The sequence below is a fragment of the Mobula birostris genome, chromosome 19 (assembly GCF_030028105.1).
Source record: "Mobula birostris isolate sMobBir1 chromosome 19, sMobBir1.hap1, whole genome shotgun sequence".
Classification (NCBI taxonomy): domain Eukaryota; kingdom Metazoa; phylum Chordata; class Chondrichthyes; order Myliobatiformes; family Myliobatidae; genus Mobula; species Mobula birostris.
Genome location: NC_092388.1, coordinates 2,550,757 through 2,573,696, shown reverse-complemented (window position 1 = coordinate 2,573,696; position 22,940 = coordinate 2,550,757). Strand labels below are relative to the sequence as shown.

Genomic DNA, 22,940 nt, shown 5'->3' with positions numbered 1-22,940 from the left:
TTTTGGTTTTTTTTCCTCTCTCCAATAGGTGATATTTCCAAAATGTTAAAGGCAAGGAGCAGTATATATATGAAAGCCAATTTATTCTAGAAACAAGAGCCAGAAAGATTAGTTAGAGCTGTTCATTTTTTATCTCACAGCTAAGGACCCACTTGGTTAAAATAATAAGAGTTGTTTTCCTTGTCTGTTAAATCTCGGACTAACAGGAAAACACAATTAATGATCAAACTTTCAGAAGTACGATGTGCAGCGCCACACGCCATTTGTTATTTAGGACTGAGAAAAAGACAAAGAGGGAATGTGAGAGAAGAAAACCGCGAAGGGGCGTTTAAACAAAACAAGGTGTATGAACAGGAAAGGTGCAGAAATTGTGTGAGAGCTGAAAATTTATTATCAATACACGTAAATAATACCTTGAGATTCATTTGTGTGGAAATGAGAATTAAGTCCTTAGGCATTGCAGGAACCAATGAGTTCAAGGCATCTGGGGAAAAAGTGAATGATAATCGTTAATGACAATGGCAGAACTGGCAGACAGAAACTGATAAATAATGCAAATTCCATTTGCAAAAAAAAGAAGAATGGTTAACATTTTTAAATTCAACATTACCAAAGGAAGAATATTTTAAATTATGCAATGGGGTGTTTGAAGTTGTTTGATAATATCCAGGTCTAGATTTTGTACTTTACAAAACTAAAAGTCGATTAAACTATTGGACATTACTGTTTAATTGAACTTAGAGAAGTGAGCCAAGATGTGATCTGAACTGTAATTGTTCATGGTAATGCATCATAGCTCTGTGTGTTTCTGTTTGAGTGCTTTGAGTGGGCTGCAATGTAAGATTAAGGACAGAAAGTTTGACAAGGGTTCGAATTGGAAGTGTTGCATTGTGTGCTACTCTCATGATTAATAAATCGAGCCTTCAAATAACTTTACCAGATGGTTCAATGGTGCTGTAAGAGTAGTTGAAACATTTCAATCACGGTGTGAGGCCCTGCAGTTAAAATCTCTTTCCCTGGATTGGAAAAGCAGGAAATTTGCTAGAATTCTGCTTATCAAAATCATCACATTACCAACGAAATTATAAACACAGTAAAGCTGCTTAGACTTGGTGCAAGCATTTAAAGAGGTAATGCACGGCCACCAAGGAAATCTCATTAGGTGTCCGCATGTTGTTATCATCTCGTGATAATAAGCATAGAGTTTAGATTTTCAATCAAAACTACACCAGATCTAGGGCAATATCACTGCATTTAAATGTCTTTCTTTCTTTACTCTATACTCCAGACTGCTATGTATTACATTTTAAATTCATAAGAACAGCCATATGCTATTATCCAGGCTGCCGTGCATTTGTACAGCAAGTTAGGCAACAGAACTGATGATGGAGAGGAGTAAACAGTCCATGTTTAGAGCTGAGACCCTTCATTCATGTGCCCTGATGGGGGGATGGTTCTTGGCTCAAAATGTGCACTTTTTATACCTCTCTGTAGATGCTGCCTCGCCTGCTGAGCTCCTCCAGCATTCTGTGCCTTCCGCAGGGCTTCCAGTGTTGCAAAATTCATGTGTGAACAGTTGTCGCTGCCCGTGCACACTAAAAATGAACTGCTGGTGTTGCTGGTGTTTCTGCTGTTTACTGGTATCAAACTTGGGCATAAATCAGGTTCTCCCAATAAAGATAACTCCGTCCAAAGCCAACCCCGCCATAAAATGGGCTATTTATGTATCATAATCGCACTGATTGCTGTCAGAATTACTGCCAAACTGCACCCATTTACAGCTGTTAGATAGATTAGTTAATAAATAATTTTTTTGTGGGACTGCGTGGTATCATCATGGTTTAGCATAATGCTTAACCTCCCCATGACAACCTGGATAGAGAGCAGTCTTAAAGCAAGTTCTTATTTAAATTACATTGTTCCATATATTTATTCAAACCTTTTTATTTGTGATCTTTGGGGCATTGCTAAGACCATCAAGAAACATCAGTCTAACAGTTTACAATGGTATGTTACCTGAAGTCAAGGAATGCTTTGACGATTTGCTATTTGAGTGGTATCTGGTTAGTTAGAAAGGATGAAGTCCGCCGTGTGTTTATTGTACAACTGCTAGAGTGCTGCAGAGTACATAACATTCAGAGCAGCCTTTGTTTGCGTAGATAACGTAAGGTTGCAACAAGAGTTCTCCTAGTTAAACCTACAATGGCAGTTTATACTTTTTATACGTTACTGTTTTAGTGACAAATTGATTTGTTGTAATATGCCGTAACATATAGTTTACCTTGGGCTCAAATTGATCACTCTGTTAGAAACTTTACAGAAAGCACATTCACGCCTGCAGATTGTAACACACAAGTGTGCGCACGCACTTGGAGGAGCCCAGTAAACCAGGCACCATTTATGGAGGGAAAGAACTGTCAGAGCCATGACCCCTCCTCACATGGATACTGTACCTGGTCATGCTGAAGGGCCTCGGCCGAAATTTGACTGTTTATCCCTCTCTAAAGCCTGACCTGCTGTGTTCCTCCAGCATTTTGTCTGTCTTACTGTGGATTTCCCTTAGTGACTTCCCTCAACAGCTTGCTTATTTTTTTTATTTATGAGCCTGTAGATATTTTGTTTCACCCCTTAGTTCATGCAGTTTGTAGTGATACAACTTGAGCATTAAAGCTGAAATGTTCTGTGACGTACTAAATCTTAAAGGTAATCTGGAGTTGGTTAACCTGACCAAATATTACTGCACTTCAGATTTTTACATGTATATTCAACCAGCTTTCATGTAAGATACATTTTCTTCTGGATACCTCATCTACATATACAAACAGTGGGTCCCTGTAAGATTTCCACATGAACTTTGAATTTTATTGCTAACATAATCCTGCAGGATAAGGATCTTCTGTCTACATTTAGTCAATTACAACAGATTTTTTCTGAAAGCCAATGGACCGATGAGAACCATGAACCATGTTGAAAGGTCACAGTACAATTATTATCAAAGTATGGACAGTTATACCACCTTGCTCACCTACTTACAGACAGCTACAAAGCAAAGAAACAATAGAATCACAAAAAACCCACACAATGATGACTGTGCACGTAATAATCAATAATCCCTTAAGTGTACCAGTATAGAAACAAATTATAAGGGTGAAGATAAAGTAGAATCTTGCTCTTTGCTGCTTGATGTATAAGCTGCTCATGTTTAGTAACGTTTTGTAAGTAGTTCAATATAGTTTATGGGCTGAAAGGCCAACGTGTCTGATGGGATGGTAACCAGCACTGCCCTCCCGTACTGGCATCTTTGAAAAATCTGCAGTCAGTGCGAAGAAACTTCACATTCCTTAGAGCAGACAGGAGAAAATTCTTAGGGTGAACCAATGAGATGCTGTCTGCTAAATAAATTCCTACGTGCTTCTCCAACTCTGATCATGTATACTTGTGAAGTCTTGTCCTATTTTATGTGACTTTTTTAACCAATTGTGTTTTTCATGTCCATACCTGTGTATGAACACATTTCCATCATACAATTTAAATTAATTGCAACAGTTAGCCTCTTTTAAAATTTTATTTTGCATCGAGTAATATTTATAGGTGTAGGTACCTGTGTGACCGGTTTCGTTGCCTTAGTTTGATGCCAAAAAATTTTTAGATTAAAAATGTTTTCATATTTATAATAATTAGTTGTCATTGCTTTCTATGTAGAGCATTCCTGATTCATGTTTGCTGCTAATGTTATGCCTTGCCAGGGTCTACTGTTTAGAAAGTGTTAAACTAGGGAACACATTGGCAAGATTTCACCAATGCTGGTGATGCTTGTGTTAGGTGGAGTTTTACTGTCTGCATTTTGTGTTTTATTTTAGCTTGAACTGTTCTTAGCCACAATGTCTTTACATTTTGGAAATAAATACATCTGTAGTATGTAAAATACTGTGTAAGTGTGTGTTTTTGAATTTCCAGCAGGCTTTCACCATTCTATCACAGCTGATTTATTATCCCTCTCATCCCCATTTTCCTGCCTTCCCCCCAGAACTCCCATTCAGAAATATCTACATGAATTAACTATTAAGCAATGAGGTTAAAGACCATGCACCACGGGGGCAGAATTAGGCCATTTGGCCCATCGATTCTGCTCCATCATTCTATCATGGCTGTCAACCTCCACTTTCAACATTCGATAGGTTTCAATACGACCACCCTCATATAAGCCTCATTTAGTACAGGCACAGAGCCATCAAACACTCCTCATATGTTAAACCTTTCACTCCCTGGAACGTTCTAGTGAAATTGGTCACTACTAGACTGAACTCCTGCCTCAGCAAAGACCTGGACCCATTGCAATTTGTCTATCATCACAATATGTCAACGGCAGATGCAATCTCAGTGGCTCTTCACACAGCTTTAGACCACCTGGACAACACAAACGCCTACATCAGGATGCTGTTCATCGACTATAGCTGAGCATTTAATACTGTCATTCCCACAATCCTGATTGAGAAGTTGCAGAACCTGGGTCTCTGTACCTCCCTCTGTAATTGGATCCTTGACTTCCCAACCGGAAGACCACAGTCTGTGCGGATTGGTGATAATACCTCTCCCTCGCTGTCAATCAACGCTTGTGCACCTCAGGGATGTGTGCTTAGCCCACTGCTCTACTCTCTATACCCATGACTATGCGGCTAGGCATAGCTCAAATACCATCTATAAATTTGATGATGCTGGTAGAATCTCAGGTGGTGATGAGAGGGCATACAGGAGTGAGATATATGTACCAACCAGTGGAGTGGTGCCACTGGAAAAACTTCGCACTCAACATCAGTAAGACGAAAGAGCTAATTGTGGACTTCATGAAGGGTAAGATGAAGGAACACATACCAATCCTCATAGAGGGATCAGAAGTGGAGAGAGTGAGCAGTTTCAAGTTCCTGGGTGTCAAGACCTCTGAGGATCTAACCTGGTCCCAACATATCGATGTAGTTATAAAGAAGGCAAGACAGCAGCTATACTTCATTAGGAGTTTGAAGAGATTTGGTAAGTCAACAAATACACTCAAAAACTTCTATTGATGTACTGTGGAGAGCATTCTGACAGGCTGCATCACTGTATGGTATGGGGGAGGAGGGTGGCTACTGCACAGGACCAACAGAAGCTGCAGGAGGTTGTAAATTTCATTAGCTCCATCTTGGGTACCAGACTACAAAGTACCCAGGACGGCTTCAAGGAGCGGTGTCTCAAAAAGGCAGCATCCATTATTAAGGACCTCCAGCACCCAGGGCATGCCCTTTTCTCACTGTTACCATCAAGTAGGAGGTACAGAAGCCTGAAGACACACACTCAGTGATTCAGGAACAGCTTCTTCCCTGCTGCCATCCAATTCCTAGATGGACACTGAATCCATGGACACTACCTCTTTTTTTTAAATATATAATATTTCTGTTTTTGCATGATTTTTAATCTTCAATATACGTATACCTTAATAGATATACTTATTTATTTATTACCTTTTCCTTCGATATTATGTATTGCATTTAACTGCTGCTGCTAAATTAACAAATTTCACGACACATGCCGGTGATAATAAACCTGATTCTGATTCTGATGTTTCTATAAGATCTGTCATTCTTCTGAATTTCAGCAAGTACAGTCCCAGGCAACTCCATCTCTCCTCATATCTAACCTCCTTATCTCTAGAATCAACCTGGTGAACTTCCTCTGCACCACCTCCAAAGCCAGGATATCCTTCCTCAAGTAAGTAGACCAGAACTGCATGCAGTACCCCAGATGCAGCCTCACCAGTACCCTGTACAGTTGCAGCATAACCTCCCTGCTCTTAAATTCAATCCCTCTAGCAATGAAGGCCAACATTCCATTTGCCTTCTTGACAGCCTGCTGCACCTGCAAACCAACCTTTTTTGAATCATGCACAAACACTCCCAAGTCCCTCTGCACAGCAGCATGCTGCAATTCTTACCAATTAAATAATAACCTGCTCTTTCATTTTTCCTTCCGAAGTGGATGACCTCACATTTACCAACTTTGTACTCCATCTGCCAGATCCTTGCCCACTCACTTAACCTATCTATATCTCTCTGCAGACTCTCTGTATCTTCTGGACACTTTGCTTTTCCATTCAATTTAGCATCATCAGCAAACTTAGATACACTACACTTAGTTCCCTCTTCCAGATCGTTAATGTATATCGTTAACAGTTGTGGGCCCAGCACCGACCCCCACAGCACACCACTCACCACTGATTGCCACCCAGCGTAGCACCCATGTATCCCAACTCTCTGCTTTTTATTAGTTAACAAATCCTCTATCCATGCTAATACATCACCCCAACTCTATGCATCCTTATAGAGAAGTCTTCTATGCGGCACCTTATCGAACACCTTCTGGAAATCGAAGTGAATAATGTCCATCTGTTCCCTTCTATCCAATGTGCTCATTATATCCTCAAAGAACTCCAGTAAGTTTTCCCTGGACTTTATTCCCTGGAGTGAGGGAAAATAAGAGGGAGATTTTGAGAGAGGTATACAAAATTACGCAGAGTATAGATATGGTAAATGCGAGTAGGCATTCTCCACTGAGGTTGGGTGAGACTAGAAGAAGAGGTCATAGGTTGAGTGTGGTGGGTGTGTGAGTGTGGAATGAACTGTCAGAAAAGGTGGTGCATGTGGGTTCGATTGCAATAATAAAAGAAATTTGGATAAGTACCTGTATCATTCTATAGTTATCCAGTGTGAGGATGGACTGCCACGGTATGGTGAGGAAATTTGGATAATTGAGGTTTTGCTGGCCTCCTTTGATCTCTCTCATGGGGCTGATGGTGTACAGCTCAACTTTCAAGGCTACATGTCTTCGAACATTTTTGTTTGTGCCCACAGAGATTCCACAGAGTTCATAATGTACGAACTTTTTTTTAACCTTTCTTGCTGCCTTTGGCAATTGTATAGATAGGAAGAAAAGCTATACTGTGACACACACAAAATGCTGCAGGGAACTCAGCAGGTCAGGCAGCATCATTGGGCTCGGTGCTGCAGCAGTTCTGGCTATTTCCATTCATTTGAAACACAGAGGTGTGAAGGAGGATGTTTACTCTAACTGTAGCAGGGAGGAGATTATTCTACATGGTGTTTCAATAATACAAATATCTGATAACATCAGTAGATTGTCTAACCACATCACTTACTTCACAGATGCATACAACTGGACTGAATGGCCACTTTGTTAGGTACATCTCTTCACCTGCTTGTTAATCCAGATATCTAACCGGCCAATCATGTGACATGCAGAGATGGTCACGAAGTTTAGTTGTTGTTCAGACCAAACATCAGAATGGGAAAGAAATTTGATCTAGGTGACTTTGACCATGAAATGATTATTGGTGCTAGACTGGGTGGTTTGAGTATCTCAATGTACATTGTACAATGTATGGTGTATAATGTACTATATATATATATATATATATATATGTAGTATAGAATATATATAATCCCTCTCACACTCACACTCTCTCTCACACACACACACAAAACCAGGTTTAGGAACAGTTGTTACCCCACAACTATCAGGCCTCAGACCCAGAGGGTTCAGGTTTAAGAATTCTATACTCATGTTTTCAACATTATTTATTATTTTATCATTTTTTGCTGTTATTTGTTATTATTATTTGCTTTTGTCTGTACGCACACAGTTTGCCTTTGCTCACTGGTTGTCCATCTTTGTGTGTAGTTTCTCACTGACACTATTGAAGTTCTTTGTTCTAGCGTGAATGTCTGCAAAAATGAATCTCAGGGCAGTAGATGGTGGCCTGTATCTGTGCTTTAATAGTAATTTTACTTTGAACTTTGATCTGGAGCAATGAAGAGCATCCTGATGTATGCATCGTCACTGTCCAGATGTTCCAGGGTTGAGTGGCGTGCCAATGAAATGGCATCTGCTGTGGACCTGTTCTGGCGGTAGGTAAATTGGAGTTCATCTAAGTCACTTCTCAGGCAGAAGTTGATATCTTTCATTGCTATCCTCTCAAAACACTTCATCACTGTGGATAAGTGCTACTGGATGGTGACGGTCATTAAGGCTGGCTTCCATATTCTTCTTAGGCACTGGTATAACTGAAGCCTGCTTGAAGCAGGTGGGTACCTCAGACTGCCAAAGTGAGAGGTTAAAGATCTCAGTGAGCACCCCAGCCAGTTGATCAGCACAGGTCTTCAGTACTGCGCCAGATGCTTTTTGTGGTGGTTTCACTCTCCTGAAGGCTGCTCGCAAGTCACCTCAGACTGAAATCACAGGATCACCTGGGTCTGTGGGAGTTAGTAATGTCCAGATCACCGCACCATCTTATATTCTATTGTCAACCTGCACTGTAAGTTGTACTGCAATACTTTATTCTGCAGTCTGTTATTATTTTACCTTGTCCTACTTCAATGAACTGTGTAATGATTTTAAATTCCGCGGCGTTATTATTTCAGAGGGCCTGTCCCTATGACAGCACAACTACAAAGAACGCGTGTTTGCACTATGAATGTAATTTGTAATTTATATCCTTGCAATGTTCTCTTACTGCAGAATATCACAGTTTAGGGGTTGTGGCAGCGAACCGTGCGAACAGCAGCTCAGAGACTTTGGAGCAAACCGGACGCCGCGTTTTCCCGCCGCCGGACGAGATGAGAGTCGCATGAGAGGAACCGGTGGCGACAGTGACGTCACACATGCGGACGCTGTGGTAGCTCGCGGCAGGCAGAGGACGTCACGCATGCGGATGCAAGCGCCGGATAGGGAGACGTCACACTTGCGGACGCGGCAGGGGCTAGCGTCAGGCGACGTCACACGTGCGAACTTTGAGGGGAGCGGACAGCAGCAAGTGACGCCAGGCGTGTGGACGCTGTAGCGCAGGCGCAGTAGGGAGCCTGGGCTGACAGGCGGTTCCCTTTGAAGGAGATGCGCTTGGTTCGCGCAGGCGCGTCGGTCCGAGCCGGGGGGAGTTCAGGCGGCGGTGGCGGCGTTAGGCCGGGACCATGGGGAAACGGGATAATCGAGTGGTGAGTATCTCCTTCCCTTCCTGGCTGCTGACGTGACGGCCGAGTTCCGTGCTGAGCGCTGAGCTACCGCGGTGTGAGGAAGACCCGGCCCTACAGCTTCGAGCCCCCCTCCGCTCCTCGGCCTCAGCTTCAGTCCACGGCATCTCCTGCGCCCTTCGGTTGAGACTGTCATTCTGCAAATAATCCGGTCAGTCTTCTCCCGGCAGGACTGTCTCCCTCATTGTCAGGTTTTATGTTCAATGGATCCACGGACTGGGCGTTGAGACTGGTCTCTGCGCACCTCTGGCGGCAATGATTTGAAGGTTCTGCTAAATTACAGTAGATTGCTAAATTTATTGTCAGATTTACTGAGTGAAGAAGTTTGTTTTAGGTGTCATCCATACACATCAATTCATTGTATTGATGCAATAGTACAGGTTAAAAAAAAGCAACATAATGCAGAAACACATATCAAAGTTGCTGGTGAACGCAGCAGGCCAGGCAGCATCTCTAGGAAGAGGTACAGTCGACGTTTCAGGCCGAGACCCTTCGTCAGGACTAACTGAAGGAAGAGTTAGTAAGAGCAAGAATAAAGTGTTGATTACCACCCAGGACATGCTGTCTTCTCGCAGCTACCATCAGGAAGGAGGTACAGAAGCCTCAGGTCCTACACCACCAGGTTCAGAAACAGTTATTACCCCTCAATCATCAGGCTTTTGAATGAGAATCAAGTTTAATATCACTAGCATATGTCGTGAAATTTGTTAACTTTGCAGCAGCAGTACATGATAAATTTAGGAAAAAACTGAATTACATGAAGTATATATTGTTAAGTGGTGCAAAAACGGAAATAAAAAATACTGAGGTAGTGTTCATGGGTTCAGTGTCCATTTAGAAATAGGATGGCAGAGGGGAAGACGCTGTTCCTGAATCTCCGAGTTTGTGCCTTCAACTTCGGTACCTCCTTCCTGATGGTAGCAATGAAAAGAGGACATGCTCTCGGTCATGGAGGTCCTTGACAATTGGAGCTGCTTTTCTGAGGTACCACTCCTTGAAGATACCTTTGGATACTAAAGAGGCTAGTGCCCATGATGGAACTGACTAATTTTACAATGCTCTGCGGCTCACTTCGATCCTGTGCAGTAGAACCTCCATACCAGACAGTGATGCAGCTAGCTAGGATGCTCACAAGTGCTTTTTTTAGATTATGAAGACACATAGTCCTCTTTTATTGTCATTTAGTAATGCATGCATTAAGAAATGATACATTATTTCCTCCGGTGTGATATCACAAAACACAGGACAAACCAAGACTGAAAAAACTGACAAAACCACATAATTATAACATATAGTTACAACAGTATAACAATACCATAACTTGATGAAGAAGTCCATGAGCACAGTAAAGTTCAAAGTCTCTCAAATGTTCCACATCTCACGCAGACAGGAGAAGGAAGAAAAACTCTCCCTGCCATGCCGACCACAATCCGACTCTGAGTCATCCGAAAACTTCGAGCTCTGATCACCTCTCCGACACTGAGTACTGAGCGCCATCTCTGTCTGAACGATTTGACCTCTTTCTCGGTCGCCAAAAGCAGGCAAGGCCGGGGATTTTGAGGCCTTCCCTCTGAAAGATTCCCGACCACACAGTAACGACAGCAGCAAACGGGCGTTTCAGAAATTTCTCCAGGTGTTCCTCTGTGCTTTCACGTCCATTCTCCATCAAATCAGAATTGTCCACGGCCCCTATTTAACAGATATGATATCATTTTTCACCGGAGAGCTGCGCACACACAGGCGCACTGCCATCTTCTCCTCCTGCCTAGGTGACAAACCAAATCTTCTTAAACTCTTGATGAAATATAGCCACTGTCATGCATTCTTTATAACTGCATCGATGTATAGGGATAGGATTAGATCTCAGAGATATTGACACCCAGGAGCTTTCACTCTCTTCACTTGTGATCGCTCTACGTGGATTGGTTTATGTTCCTTCATCTTACCCTTTCTGAAGTCCACAATCAACTCTTTGGTCTTACTGATGTTGAGTGCAAGGTTATTACAGGTGTCCCCTGCTTTTCAAACATTCGCTTTACGAAACCTCATTGTTACGAAAGACCTGCATTAGTACCCTGTTTTCGCTTTTAAGAGGTGTTTTCACTGTTATGAAAAAAAACAGTGCACGGGGAAAATCAGCGCGCGCCCCGAGCAGCCGCTCTCCCCCGGATTCGGAACACCATTCTCGCCAGCATTGCTTAAACACATGCCTGTGAACAGCCGATGATTGCAAGATGAGTTCTAAGGTATTGGAAAAGCCTAAAAGAGCTCGTAAGGGTGTTACACTTAGCGTAAAACTAGATATAATTAAGCATTTCGATCGTGGTGAATGAAGTAAGGACTAAGTGAGTTTGGCTTGTGGAAGCTGACGAACATGATGTTGAAGAGGTTTTGGTATCCCAAGAACTGATAAATGAAGAGCTGATGCAATTGGAAGAGGAAAGGATAACAATTGAAACTGAATGCAGTAGCGAACGGACCGAAAGTGAAGTCGTACAAGAACTGAACGTGAAGCCGTCCAAGAACTGAACGTGAAGCAACTGCGTGAGATTTTCGCTGCAATGATAAAGTACGACTTTAATTTTGAAAGGGTACGTAGGTTTAGGGGATATTTGCAGGATGGTTTGAGTCCTCACAATGAACTGTATGATAGAAAAATGCGCAAGGCTCAGCAGTCAAGCAAGCTTTCCACATCAGCCACAGCAGATGACGAACCTCGACCTTTGACATCAAGGCGGGCAGTCATAGGAGAAGATGAGCTGCCTGTTCTAATGGAAACAGACGACGAGATGACACCCCAGTGTCCCACCACCCCGCGATTTGCGGAGAATGCAGCGGTAGCCGGGAGGCACACAGCACTTCTTTAAGAAAAAAGCCGAAATAAACATGCTAATTAATTAGGTGCTGCCCGACACGTAATTGTCGGCCCAGATCAGAGACGATGCAATCGGAAATCGGCACTGATCTGGGCCGACAATTATGGGCGGCACCTAATTAATTAGCATGTTTATTTCGGCTTTTTTCTTAAAGATGTGCTGGATGCCTCCCAGCTACCGCTCTACCCCTGAATGCTTCGCAGATCGGTATCTGTTGGCAGCCTGGAGGTTGGGGGCCACTGCACCACCCAACCTGCGACGACTCAGCCTAACATACCATCATCAGTGTGCTCGGCGCTGTCTTCCCAATTCCGGTAAGTGATATTACACTGTGCATACATTATTTCTACTTTATATAGGCTGTTATTTGGTATGATTTGGCAGCTTCATAGTTTAAAGGTTACTGGAGAGTGCTGCGCCGTGTTTTTGCCAACGGCGCTTGCGCATGATTTTCGCTACAGAGAACAGTTCAGTAATGATTGTGGAAAAGTATTTCTACTTTATATAGGCTGTGTATTTATCATATCATTCCTGCTTTTACTATACGTTACTGTTATTTTAGGTTTTATGTGTTACTTGTCATGATTTGGTAGGTTATTTTTGTGTCTGCAAATGCTCACAAATTTTTCCCATATAAATGGTAATTGCTTCTTCGCTTTACGACATTTCGGCTTATGAACCGTTTCATAGGAACGTTCTACCTTCGGATGGTGGGGGAAACCTGTATTGCTACACCACCCAACTAGTTGGTATACAGTATCTCACTCTTCTACACCCTGTCGTCACCATCTGAGATTCTGTCAACAGTGGTTGTATCATCAGCGAATTTATAAATGGTATTTGAGCTATACCTAACCAAGTAGTAATGGGTGTACAGAGAATAGAGCAGTGGGCTAAGCACACACCCCTGAGGTATCTGCAGACATCGTAGTTCTTACAGTTAGGAAGTTGTGGATCCAGTTGCAGAGGAAAGTACAGAGGCTCAGTTTTTTGTAGATTATCGATCAGGGCTGTAGGAATGATGGTGTTAAATACAGAGCTATAGTCAATGAACAGCTTCCTGACATGGGAGTTTGTATTGTATCAGAGTGGATAAGTTTACTCGCCCCATCACTAAACTGTTCCCATAGCCTATGGACTTACTTTCAAGGACACTTCATCTCATATTCTTGATATATATTGTTTATTTTATTGTTTTGTTTTTTAATATTTGCATAGTTTGTCATCTTTTGCACACTGGTTGTGTGTCAAGTGTGTTCTTTCATTGTGTGTTTCTTTGTATTTACTGTGAATGCCTGTAAGAAAATGAATTTCAGGCTTGTATATGTTGACATATATGTACTTTGATAATAAGTTTATTTTGAACTTTGAGAATGTATAGTGCAGGCAGACAATGCAGATTGGAATTGGTTTATTATTATCACATGTACTGAGATACAGTGAGAAGCTGATCCTATACTGTTCATATAGATCAGGCATTACACTGTAAACTGAGATAGAACAAGGTAAAACAGAGTCCTGCATATAGTGCAGGTAAACCTTGAGGTGCAAGATCAGAATGATGTAAATTGTAAGGCCAAGAGTCCATCTAATCATTCCAGGTCATGATCTCAGGAAGTTGTCTTGCAGTCATTGTCCCATTAATAAGACACTTTTAGTGCAGTTGCAAAAAATTCAAAATTGTTAGGCACTTGTGGATCTTGCCATTCTATCATTGGACATCATCTGTGACCCTTGCTATAACGGTGAGAGGAGAAAACCATTTCTAAACGTGAACCTTGATGTTTCCTCTGGCATTCCCATGGCGGGGGAGTCTAGGACAAGAGGGCACAGTCTCAGAATAGAGGGGCATCCATTTAAAACAGATGCTGAGAAATTTCTTTAGCCAGAGGGTGGTGAATTTGTGGAATTTGTTACCACAGGCAGCTGTGGAGGCCAGGTCACTGGGTGTATTTAAGGCAGAGATTGATAGGTTCTTGTTTGGACATGGCATCAAAGGTTACAGGGAGAAGGCCGGGGAGTGGGGTTGAGGAGGAGGAAAAAAGGATCAGCCATGATTGTATGACGGTGCAGACTTGAAGAGCTAAATGGCCTTATTCTGCTCCTATGTCTTATGGTCTTGTGGTCAGGGAGAACCTCATGAATGAAGTTAGGACTGTATTTCTAAAAAAAAAGTGACTAGATCAGCAACCCATATTAAATGGTTATCTGCAGTCCTCCTGTTCTAAGCACATGGCTGTGTAATAGCTTTATAAAGCCTGTAAATACTTGCTCCAGTTATCTTCTTGTTCTCCTTCTAGGCCTTTGTTAATCCAGTAGCTCTCGCAAGAGCTCGTGGTCCTGCTCCGTCGTCAGGACCATCGATACAGGATTACCTAAGTCGACCAAGACCTACTTGGTAAGAGTAACAGCTATATTTTCTGAATTTCTCAAATATTTTCTTTGTGACATTGCAGTATGTGTGATACCTTGGGGCATTCAGTGTTGTAAAAATGTATAAAACTCTAATATATATGTATATAGCATTTTAGTTTGTCTCATTAGATCTAGCCTGGAGTTCACAGACCCCTTGGTTATTGGTCTCATTAGGGTTAATGACATTAAAAAAAAGGTTGGGAACCCCTGCATTAAATTCTTAAGTTTTGAATGCTAACCGTTACTTAAGTTAACTTTCAAACATAAATATTTGCTGTTTGGCCATACAAGTTGTACGTTCACTACTCACATCTGTTCAAAGCATCTCGGAATCAGAGTCAAGGTTTAATATCTCCAGCATATGTTGTGAAATTTGTGGTTTTGCAGTAACAGTACATTGCAATACAATAATAAAAACTGTAAATTACAAGTGGAAATACATTTATAAAACTAAATTGAATAAGTCGTGCAAAAACAGAGTTAGATATGTTGAGGTAGTGTGCATGGGTTCATTGTCCATTCAGAAATCTGACGGCAGTGGGAAAGAAGTTGGCTCTAAAACATTGAGTGTGAGGCTTTAGGCTCTTGTACCTCCTCCTGATGATAGCAATGAGAAGAAGGCAAGTCCTGGGTCATGGGGGCCCTTCATGATGGATACGGTCTTTTTGAGAGACTTTACTAAATAAAAATTTTCAGCTCTAATACATAAAAGGGAGCTGTTCCATCTCTCTGCTGGTATTCAGGGGTGATAAGATCCTGGCAGATGGAAGGCTTTCCTTTGCCATTGTGTTCAATGGAATTGATCTGGATGAAGAGTTTTTGTGATAATAAGAGTTAATGATATTCATGAAGGATCCAGAGTTTCTCCTCTTCATATTAAAGAGTTGAAAAACTGTTTAGTGATTATAACTTCAATAGCAATAAAGCTACTCTTTAAAGATCTTAATCTAAATGGTGCTAAATGTTTGGAGAAATGGTAATATCAATTTATTTTTAATGTTGAAGCAAAATAATCCCTTTTCATTATTCTAAGATATTCCTTTTCAAATACTCATTCCAGTTTTATTGCATGTAAAATATTGTATTAGATTTCCATTTCACTGCTAGACTTCTAGGTAATCATAACTTGTTACTTCCTTTGTAGTATGTTTCTCACCATAAATTGTTGCCCCTCTGGCTAATATTCACATCATATATGTTGATAACAGACATAACTTAATCCTCCATGGCCTGCTTTGTTTTAAATTGCTCTAATAGGTAACTGAATTGCAATCATTGTTAAGATGTTTTTACTCTCCCTTTGAACATGCATGCTAATCAGTGTGCATTTGGTCAAGTTCAGCTAATGCCACAGCAGCTGTCACTTGTATCTCATCTGTGGTACAGCTGTTCAGCTGTGTTAATTTGTGCCTTGAGTAGAGCAATATTGTGAAGTAATTCTTAAAACGTTGATTCAGGTTTCAAAGAAAGTTTAGTTTGTAGCACTGGAGGTGTTGCTGCTTTGAGGTTTCGTGTTAAAAGGATTTCTGTTTTAAATACAGTGGATTCCAATTAATTGGGACACATTGGGACCAGTACATTTTGGCCCAATTAAGCAGCTGTCCCAATCATGGAAAAGTTAAAATGTATTTAAAAGACCAACTACTGTTTAACTGAGTATCAAATTATGTATTTAAATGAAATATGGAACAAATTAGAACATTACCAATATTACTACAGTGTTATAAAACTATGTATTAGTTCCTGATAGTTATTGATAGAGTAATTCATCTAATGTACATTGCTCTGTTCTTTTGATTGACTTTAAGTGAACAAAATCAATGAACCTAGTGCAGATCATGAACTGCCTTCATACAATGCTTTTGACGAATGCATCTTCCAAATCTTCATTTTCATCGTAACATTCAAGATGTTTGTTGATTCCATCAAATTCTTTGTAGTTCCAAACTTGTTGGAATTAGTGACATTGTTTTATTTTAACTTCCAGCCGTCTGGCATCTCTAAACCTGAATGTTTGAAACCGCAGTGAGCAAAGCAGTTCTGAATTGTCTTTACTGCTTATTTCTCGCTAACTACCAGTTACAAAAATCATTGCTTTTTGAACATAACACAGACAACTGACGCTATCTTTAAAAACTGTTTCCTCTAAGTACAGTGTAGTGTCTAACACTCTGTTTAAGTAGATTTGCCTTGCAAATGATTAAACATTCCCCCTTTCATCTTTAATCTATGCCCTCTAATATTTGATATTTCCATTCAGGTGGGGGGGGAGGGAGTTGGTGAGGAAGCTGTTTCTACCTCCCTTATGCTTCATTATTTTACAACTTACTCCTACCTGTTTGATTCTCGGCCGTCGACACTCCAGAGAAAACAATTTTTCTGACCATTCCTTATGCTATTACTTTCTAATCCAGGCACATCCTGGTAGACCTCTTCTACACCCTTTCCAAAGCTTCTGAATCCCACTTACAATACAGCAGCCTGAATTCTGCACAATTCTCCAGATGTGGCCTAAGCAGTGCTTTATACAACTGCAACATAACTTCCCGTCTTGAGTATATACTATATGCCCTGATCAATAAAGGCCAGTACCTACTGGTTGCAAATTTCAAGGAGCTATGGACTAGCACCCTAAGATCCCTCTGGACATTAGCACTCCTAAGGGCCAGCCACTTGCTATTTACTTGCCTTTTACATTTGACCTCCCTCACATTTGTCTGGATTAAACTCATCTGCCATATTTTGGCCTATATTTCCAACAGATCTTTATCCTTCTGTGATCTTTGACAACATTCCTCACTATAAAAAAACTTGAAATGTTTCGTCATTTGCAGACTGACTAATCAACCTACCTAAAGTTTTGTCTGGATCATTTGTATATTTCACAAACTAGAGGTCTGAGCACGGTTCCCTGGAGAACAACACTGGTCACGGACCTCCAGGCAGAAAAATACCCCTCTACCACTACCCTCTGTCCTCTATGGCCAAGCCAGATTTGAACAAAATCTACAATGAAATCTAGATCCCATATTCTTTAATCTTCTGGATCAACATTCTATGAGAGATTTTGTCAAATGCTTTTTATTGAAGTCCATTTAAGCAGCATCCACTGCCCTACCCTTATCAATGGTCTCCATCGCCCCAGTCAACTCAGTACGATGTGATCTTCCCCTACACAAAACTGTGCTGGCAATCCCTAATAAATCCATGCTTTTCCCCACGCATGTAAATCCTGTCCCTCAGAATCTCTCCCCCCCTCTCCCCCCCTCTCCCCCCCTCTCCCCCCCTCTCCCCCCCTCTCCCCCCCTCTCCCCCCCTCTCCCCCCCTCTCCCCCCCTCTCCCCCCCTCTCCCCCCCCCCAGGGTAGCCACAACAGACGACCCCACAGCATTTGGGCCCAGATCTTGCATGTACTACTTTTTTCATGGACTTAAGTTTACAAAATCGCCCATCGTCCAAGGTTCTCAAACCTTGCCATCCTTGTCTTTCTTCCTCTCAGGAAGATGTTCTGACTTCTAACCAGCTGGCCTTTAAACAACTCGCATGTTAGATGTGGACTTAACCAGTGACAGCTATTCCCAGTCTACTGTCCTCAGCTTCTGCCTGATAATATTGTAATTAGCCTTTCCCCAATTCAGTTCCTTTTTGAAGTCCAGTCTACCCTTATGCTTATGCATGACTATCTGAAAACTTAAAGTTGTGATCCAGAATTATGGCCCAAAATATCAACTGTTCCTTCCTTTCCATAGATGCTGCCTGATCCGCTAGGTTCCTCCAACATTTTGTATGCGGTACTCTGGATTTCCAGCATCTGCAGAATTTCTCATGTTAAAGTTATGATCAAGTTTTTCTTGTTGGCTATTGTCAGAGCAGAACTGATTAAACACAGTTTGCACAGCTGTTTTCGATCTTGTTTCTCAAATATAAATACTTCTGTGGAGATTGCAGTTTGTACTCCAGTGAAGATGTTTGTTGCTTCTACTGTACCACTTGTAGTTATTGTTAACCACATTAGCCTAATGCTATTACAGCTCAGGGCACTGGAATTCAGACTTAATTTCTGCTGGCATCTGTAAGGAGATTGTACTTTCTCCCCGTGGCCACGTAGCGTTCCTCTGGTGCTCCAGTTTCCTCCAAAAGTCCAAAGGTGTACTGGTTGGTAGTTAATTGGTCAATGTAAATTGTTCTTTCATTAGGTTAGTGTTAAATTGGTGGGCTATTCAACAGTGTGGTTCATTGGGCTGGAAAGGCCTGTTCTACGCTGTACCTCTAAATAAAAATTAAATAAAATCATCCTGACCTCAAAGGCAATATACAGCTCTTATAATATTTTCTGAATATTTGAATGCTTTTCTGAACATTTCTGATATCATTAGCTGTAAATGGCTGGAGAAATAATTAGTTTCATATCCTTTCAGGGAAGAATTAAAAGAGCAGCTGGAAAAGAAGAAGAAAGGTTCTAAAACCCTTGCAGATTTTGAAGAGAAAATGAATGAGGTTTGTTAATGCATTATTGGAAATATAAGTGTCTCTCGATTAACCATATTTTGTTCATTTGTTCTGTCTGTGATCATAAGACATTGGAGCAGATGCCATACGGCACATCAAGTCCACTGCACCATTCCATCATGGATGATACGTATATTATCACTTTCAATCCCATTCTACTGCTGTCTCCCTGGAACTTCTGACGTCCCGGCTAATCAAGAACCTATCAACCTCTATTTTAAATATACTCAACAACTTGGCCCCCATAACAGTCTTGGAAAAGAATTTCACAGATTCACTACCCTCTGGCTAGAGAAATTCCTTCTCATCTCAGTTCTAACCCATCTTTTCTCAGATAAGGGATGCAAAACTGTTCACAATACTCCAACAGGTTGGATTAATGCCTTATCAAGCCTCAGCATTACATCCTTGTATATTCTAGTCCTCTCAAAATGAATATTAACATTACATTTGCCTTCTTTACCACCAACTCAACCTGCAAATTAACCTTTAGGGAATTCTGTACAAGGACTCCAAGTTCCTTTCTACTTCTGATTTCTGAATTTTCTCAGTTTAGAAAATAGTCTACATCTATATTCCTTTTACCCCAGTGCATGACCATACACTTCCTGATACTATATTCCATTTACACTACTATGTCCATCCTTCTAATCTGTCTTAATCTTTCTGCAGACTCCCTGCTTGATCAACACTACCTGCCTCTCCACCTATCTTTGTATCACCTGCAAACTTGGCCACAAAGCCAACAAATCTGTTATCCAGATTGTTGGCATATAACGTGAAAAGAAGCAGCCTCAATTCTGACCCCCACTTGCTGCCGGTAGACAACCAGAAAAGCCACCCTTTATTTCCACTCTTTGCCTCCTGCCAATCAGCCAATGCTCTATCCATGCTAATATCTTTCCTGTAATACCATGAGCTCTTATCTTGTTAAGTAGCCTCATGGGTGGCACCTTGTCAAATACCTTCAGAAAATACGAGTAGACAGGTGGACTTTGTCTATCCTGCAAGCAGTGAGGTAGTGTACGTGGGTTCATTGTCCATTCAGAAATCTGACGGCACTGGGACAGACGCTGTTCTTAAAACGTTGAGTATGTGTCTTCAAACTCTTGTACCACCACCTTGAGCATGTCCTCAGTGATGAGAATCCTTAATAATAGATGCCATATTTTTAAGGCATCGTCTTTTGAAGATGTCCTCGATACTGGGGAGGCTGGCACCCATGGTGGAGATGGCTGAGTTTACAACTTTCTGCAGCTTTTTCCAATCCTGTGCACTGGTCCCTCCATACCAGACAGTGATTCAGACAGAGCTCTCTACAGTATATCCGAAGAAACTTGTCTTTGGTGACATACCAGTTGTCCTCAAACTCCTCATAAAATATAGCTGCTGTCGTGCCTTTGTTGTTAATCCATCGATATGTTCAGCCCAGGATAGAATCTCGAAGATGTTGATACCCAGGAACTTGAAGCTGTTTACTCTTTGCACTGCTGATCCTTTGATGAGGTGTGTGTTACCTTGACTTCCCCTTCATGAAGTTCACAATCAATTCCTTAATCTTACTGAACATTGAGTGCAAGGTTGTACTTGCCTCCATTGAATTCCACCTGCCATTTTCACCCTGTTTTTCCAGAATGAAAATTAAAACCTAAATATTTAAGTATTGAAAGCATCAAACAGCTAAAAACTGAAAATATCAGACTACATTTAATTGCTTTAAAAAGCTATTAACACAAAATGTCAGTTCTTTTGCATCACCTGCCATCACAATGCAGTGTTGACATTTAACAATGCAGAAACCATCAGGCATGCCATATCCCAGAACAATAGGAATTATAAATTCTTAAATAAACATCAATTAAAACAAGAGAAAATCTGCAGATGCTGGAAAGTCAAGCAACACATACAAAACGCTGAGTTCCTCAGCAGAATTAAGCCATTCCATGATGGCTGATCCCGTGTCCCACTCTAACCCCATACACCTGCTCTCTCGCCGTATCCTTTGACGCCCTGACCGATCAGGAAACTATCAACTTCCACCTTAAGTATATGCATGGACTTAGCCTCCATCTCAGTGTATGGAAGCGCATTCCATAGATTTACTAATCTCTGGCTTTAAAATAGTTCCTCCTTACCTCTGTTCTAAAGGGTTGTCCCTCAGTTTTGAGCCTGTGCCCTCCAGTTCTGGATACCCCCACCATAGGAAACATTCTCTTCACATCCACCCTATCTAGTCCTTTCAACATTCGGTAGGTTTCAGTGAGATCCCTCTGCATTCTTCTAATTCCAGTGAGTACAAGCACAAAGCTGCCAAATGGTCCTCATATGTTAACCCCTTCATTCCCAAAATCATCCTCATGAAACTACTTTGAACTCTCTCCAATGACAACACATCTTTTCTGAGATATGGGGCCCAAACCTGTTAACAATACTCCAGATGTGGCCTAACTAGTGTCTTATAAAGGCTCAGCATTATCTTGCTTTTATATTCTATTCCCATTGAAATAAATGCCAACATTGTATTTGCCTTCTTTACTACAGACTCAACGAGTAAATTAACTTCCTTGGGGGTCTTGCAGTAGGACTTTTAAGTCCCTCTGCACCTTTTTGAACCCTCTCCCCTTTTAGATAATAGTCCACACTATTGTTCCTTTTACCAAAATGCATTATCGTACATTTCTCAACACTGTATTCCATCTGCCATTTTTTTTGCCCATTCTTCCAATTGGTCTTAAGTCCTGGCACAATCACATTGCATCTTCACCTACCCTTCCACCTGTCTTCGTATCATCTGCAAACTTTGCTAAGAAGCCATCAATTCCATTATCCAAATAATTGACAAACAATGTGAAAAGCAGCAGTCCCAATGCTGATCCTTGAGGAACACCACTAGTCACTGGTAGCCAAACAGAAAAAGACCCTGTTATTCCCATTTGCTGCCTCCTGACTCTCAGCCATTCCAGAATCAGAATCGGGTTTACTATGACTGGTATGTGTCATGAAAGTTGTTAACTTAGCAGCAGCAGTTCAAAGCAATACATAATATAGAAGAGAAAATAAATCAATTACAGTATATGTATATTGAATAGATTAAAAATCATGCAAAAACAAATATTATTTAAAAAGTGAGGTAGTGTTCATGGGTTTATTGTCCATTTAGGAATCAGATGGCAGAGGGGAGGAAGCTGTTCCTGAATCACTGAGTGTGTGCCTTCAGTCTTCTGTACCTCCTACTTGATGGTAACAATGAGAAAAGGGCATGTCCTGGGTGCTGGGAGTCCTTAATAATGGACGCTGCCTTTCTGAGACACCGCTCTCCTTGAAGATGTCCTGGAGCCGACTAAATATATGACCCTGTTCAGCTTCTTTTGGTCCTATGCAATAGCCCCACCATGCCAGACAGTGATGCAGCCTGTCAAAATGCTCTCCACAGTACATCTTTAGAAATTTTTGAGTGTTTTTGTTGATATACCAAATCTCTTCAAACTCCTAACGAAGTATCCACTATCCATGCCACTATCTTTCCTGTAACGCCATAGGATTTTATCTTGTTAAGCAGCCTCATGTGTGGCCTCTTATCAAATGCCTTCTGAAATTCCAAGTAAATGACATCTATTGCCTGTCCTTTGTCCACCTTGCTTGTAACTTCCTCGAAGAATTCTAACAGATTTGTCAGACAGGATTTCCCTTTACAGAAACCATACTGACTTTGGTTTATTTTATCATTCGTCTCCAGTTACCTCAAAACTTCATTAGTAATGGACTCCAACACTTTCCCAACCACTGAGGTTAGGCTAACTGGGTTATAATTTCCTTTCTTTTGCCTTTCTCCCTTCTTAAAGAGGGAAGTGACAGGACCATGCCAGAATCAAGTGATTCTTGAAAGATCATGACCAATGTATCTGTTATCTCTTCAGCAACCTCTCGCAGGCCTCTGGGATGTAGTCCATCTGATCCAGCTGACTTATCCACCTTAAGACCTTTGAGTTTGTCTCACATTTTTACCTTTGTAATAGCATTGGCACTCACTCCTGCTCCCTGAAACTCACGGACTTCTGGCACC

General features: G+C 41.3%; 1 protein-coding gene across 2 annotated transcripts in view; it reads left to right on the top strand.

Annotated features, from left to right (window-relative positions):
* Nucleotides 1-8,870: 8,870 nt before the first annotated feature.
* fam133b (family with sequence similarity 133 member B) overlaps nucleotides 8,871-22,940 on the top strand; it is a 52,233-nt gene continuing 38,163 nt past the window's right edge. The window contains exons 1-3 of one of the 2 annotated variants that reach the window (XR_011889706.1): nucleotides 8,871-9,041; nucleotides 14,254-14,351; nucleotides 18,787-18,865. Coding sequence is in view for 1 of the 2 variants with exons in the window: in XM_072283124.1 (XP_072139225.1) it covers nucleotides 9,018-9,041; nucleotides 14,254-14,351; nucleotides 18,787-18,865 (201 nt within the window). In the remaining variant the exon portion in view is untranslated. The remainder of the gene's footprint in view (nucleotides 9,042-14,253; nucleotides 14,352-18,786; nucleotides 18,866-22,940) is intronic. The other variant, XM_072283124.1, reaches the window with a different exon arrangement.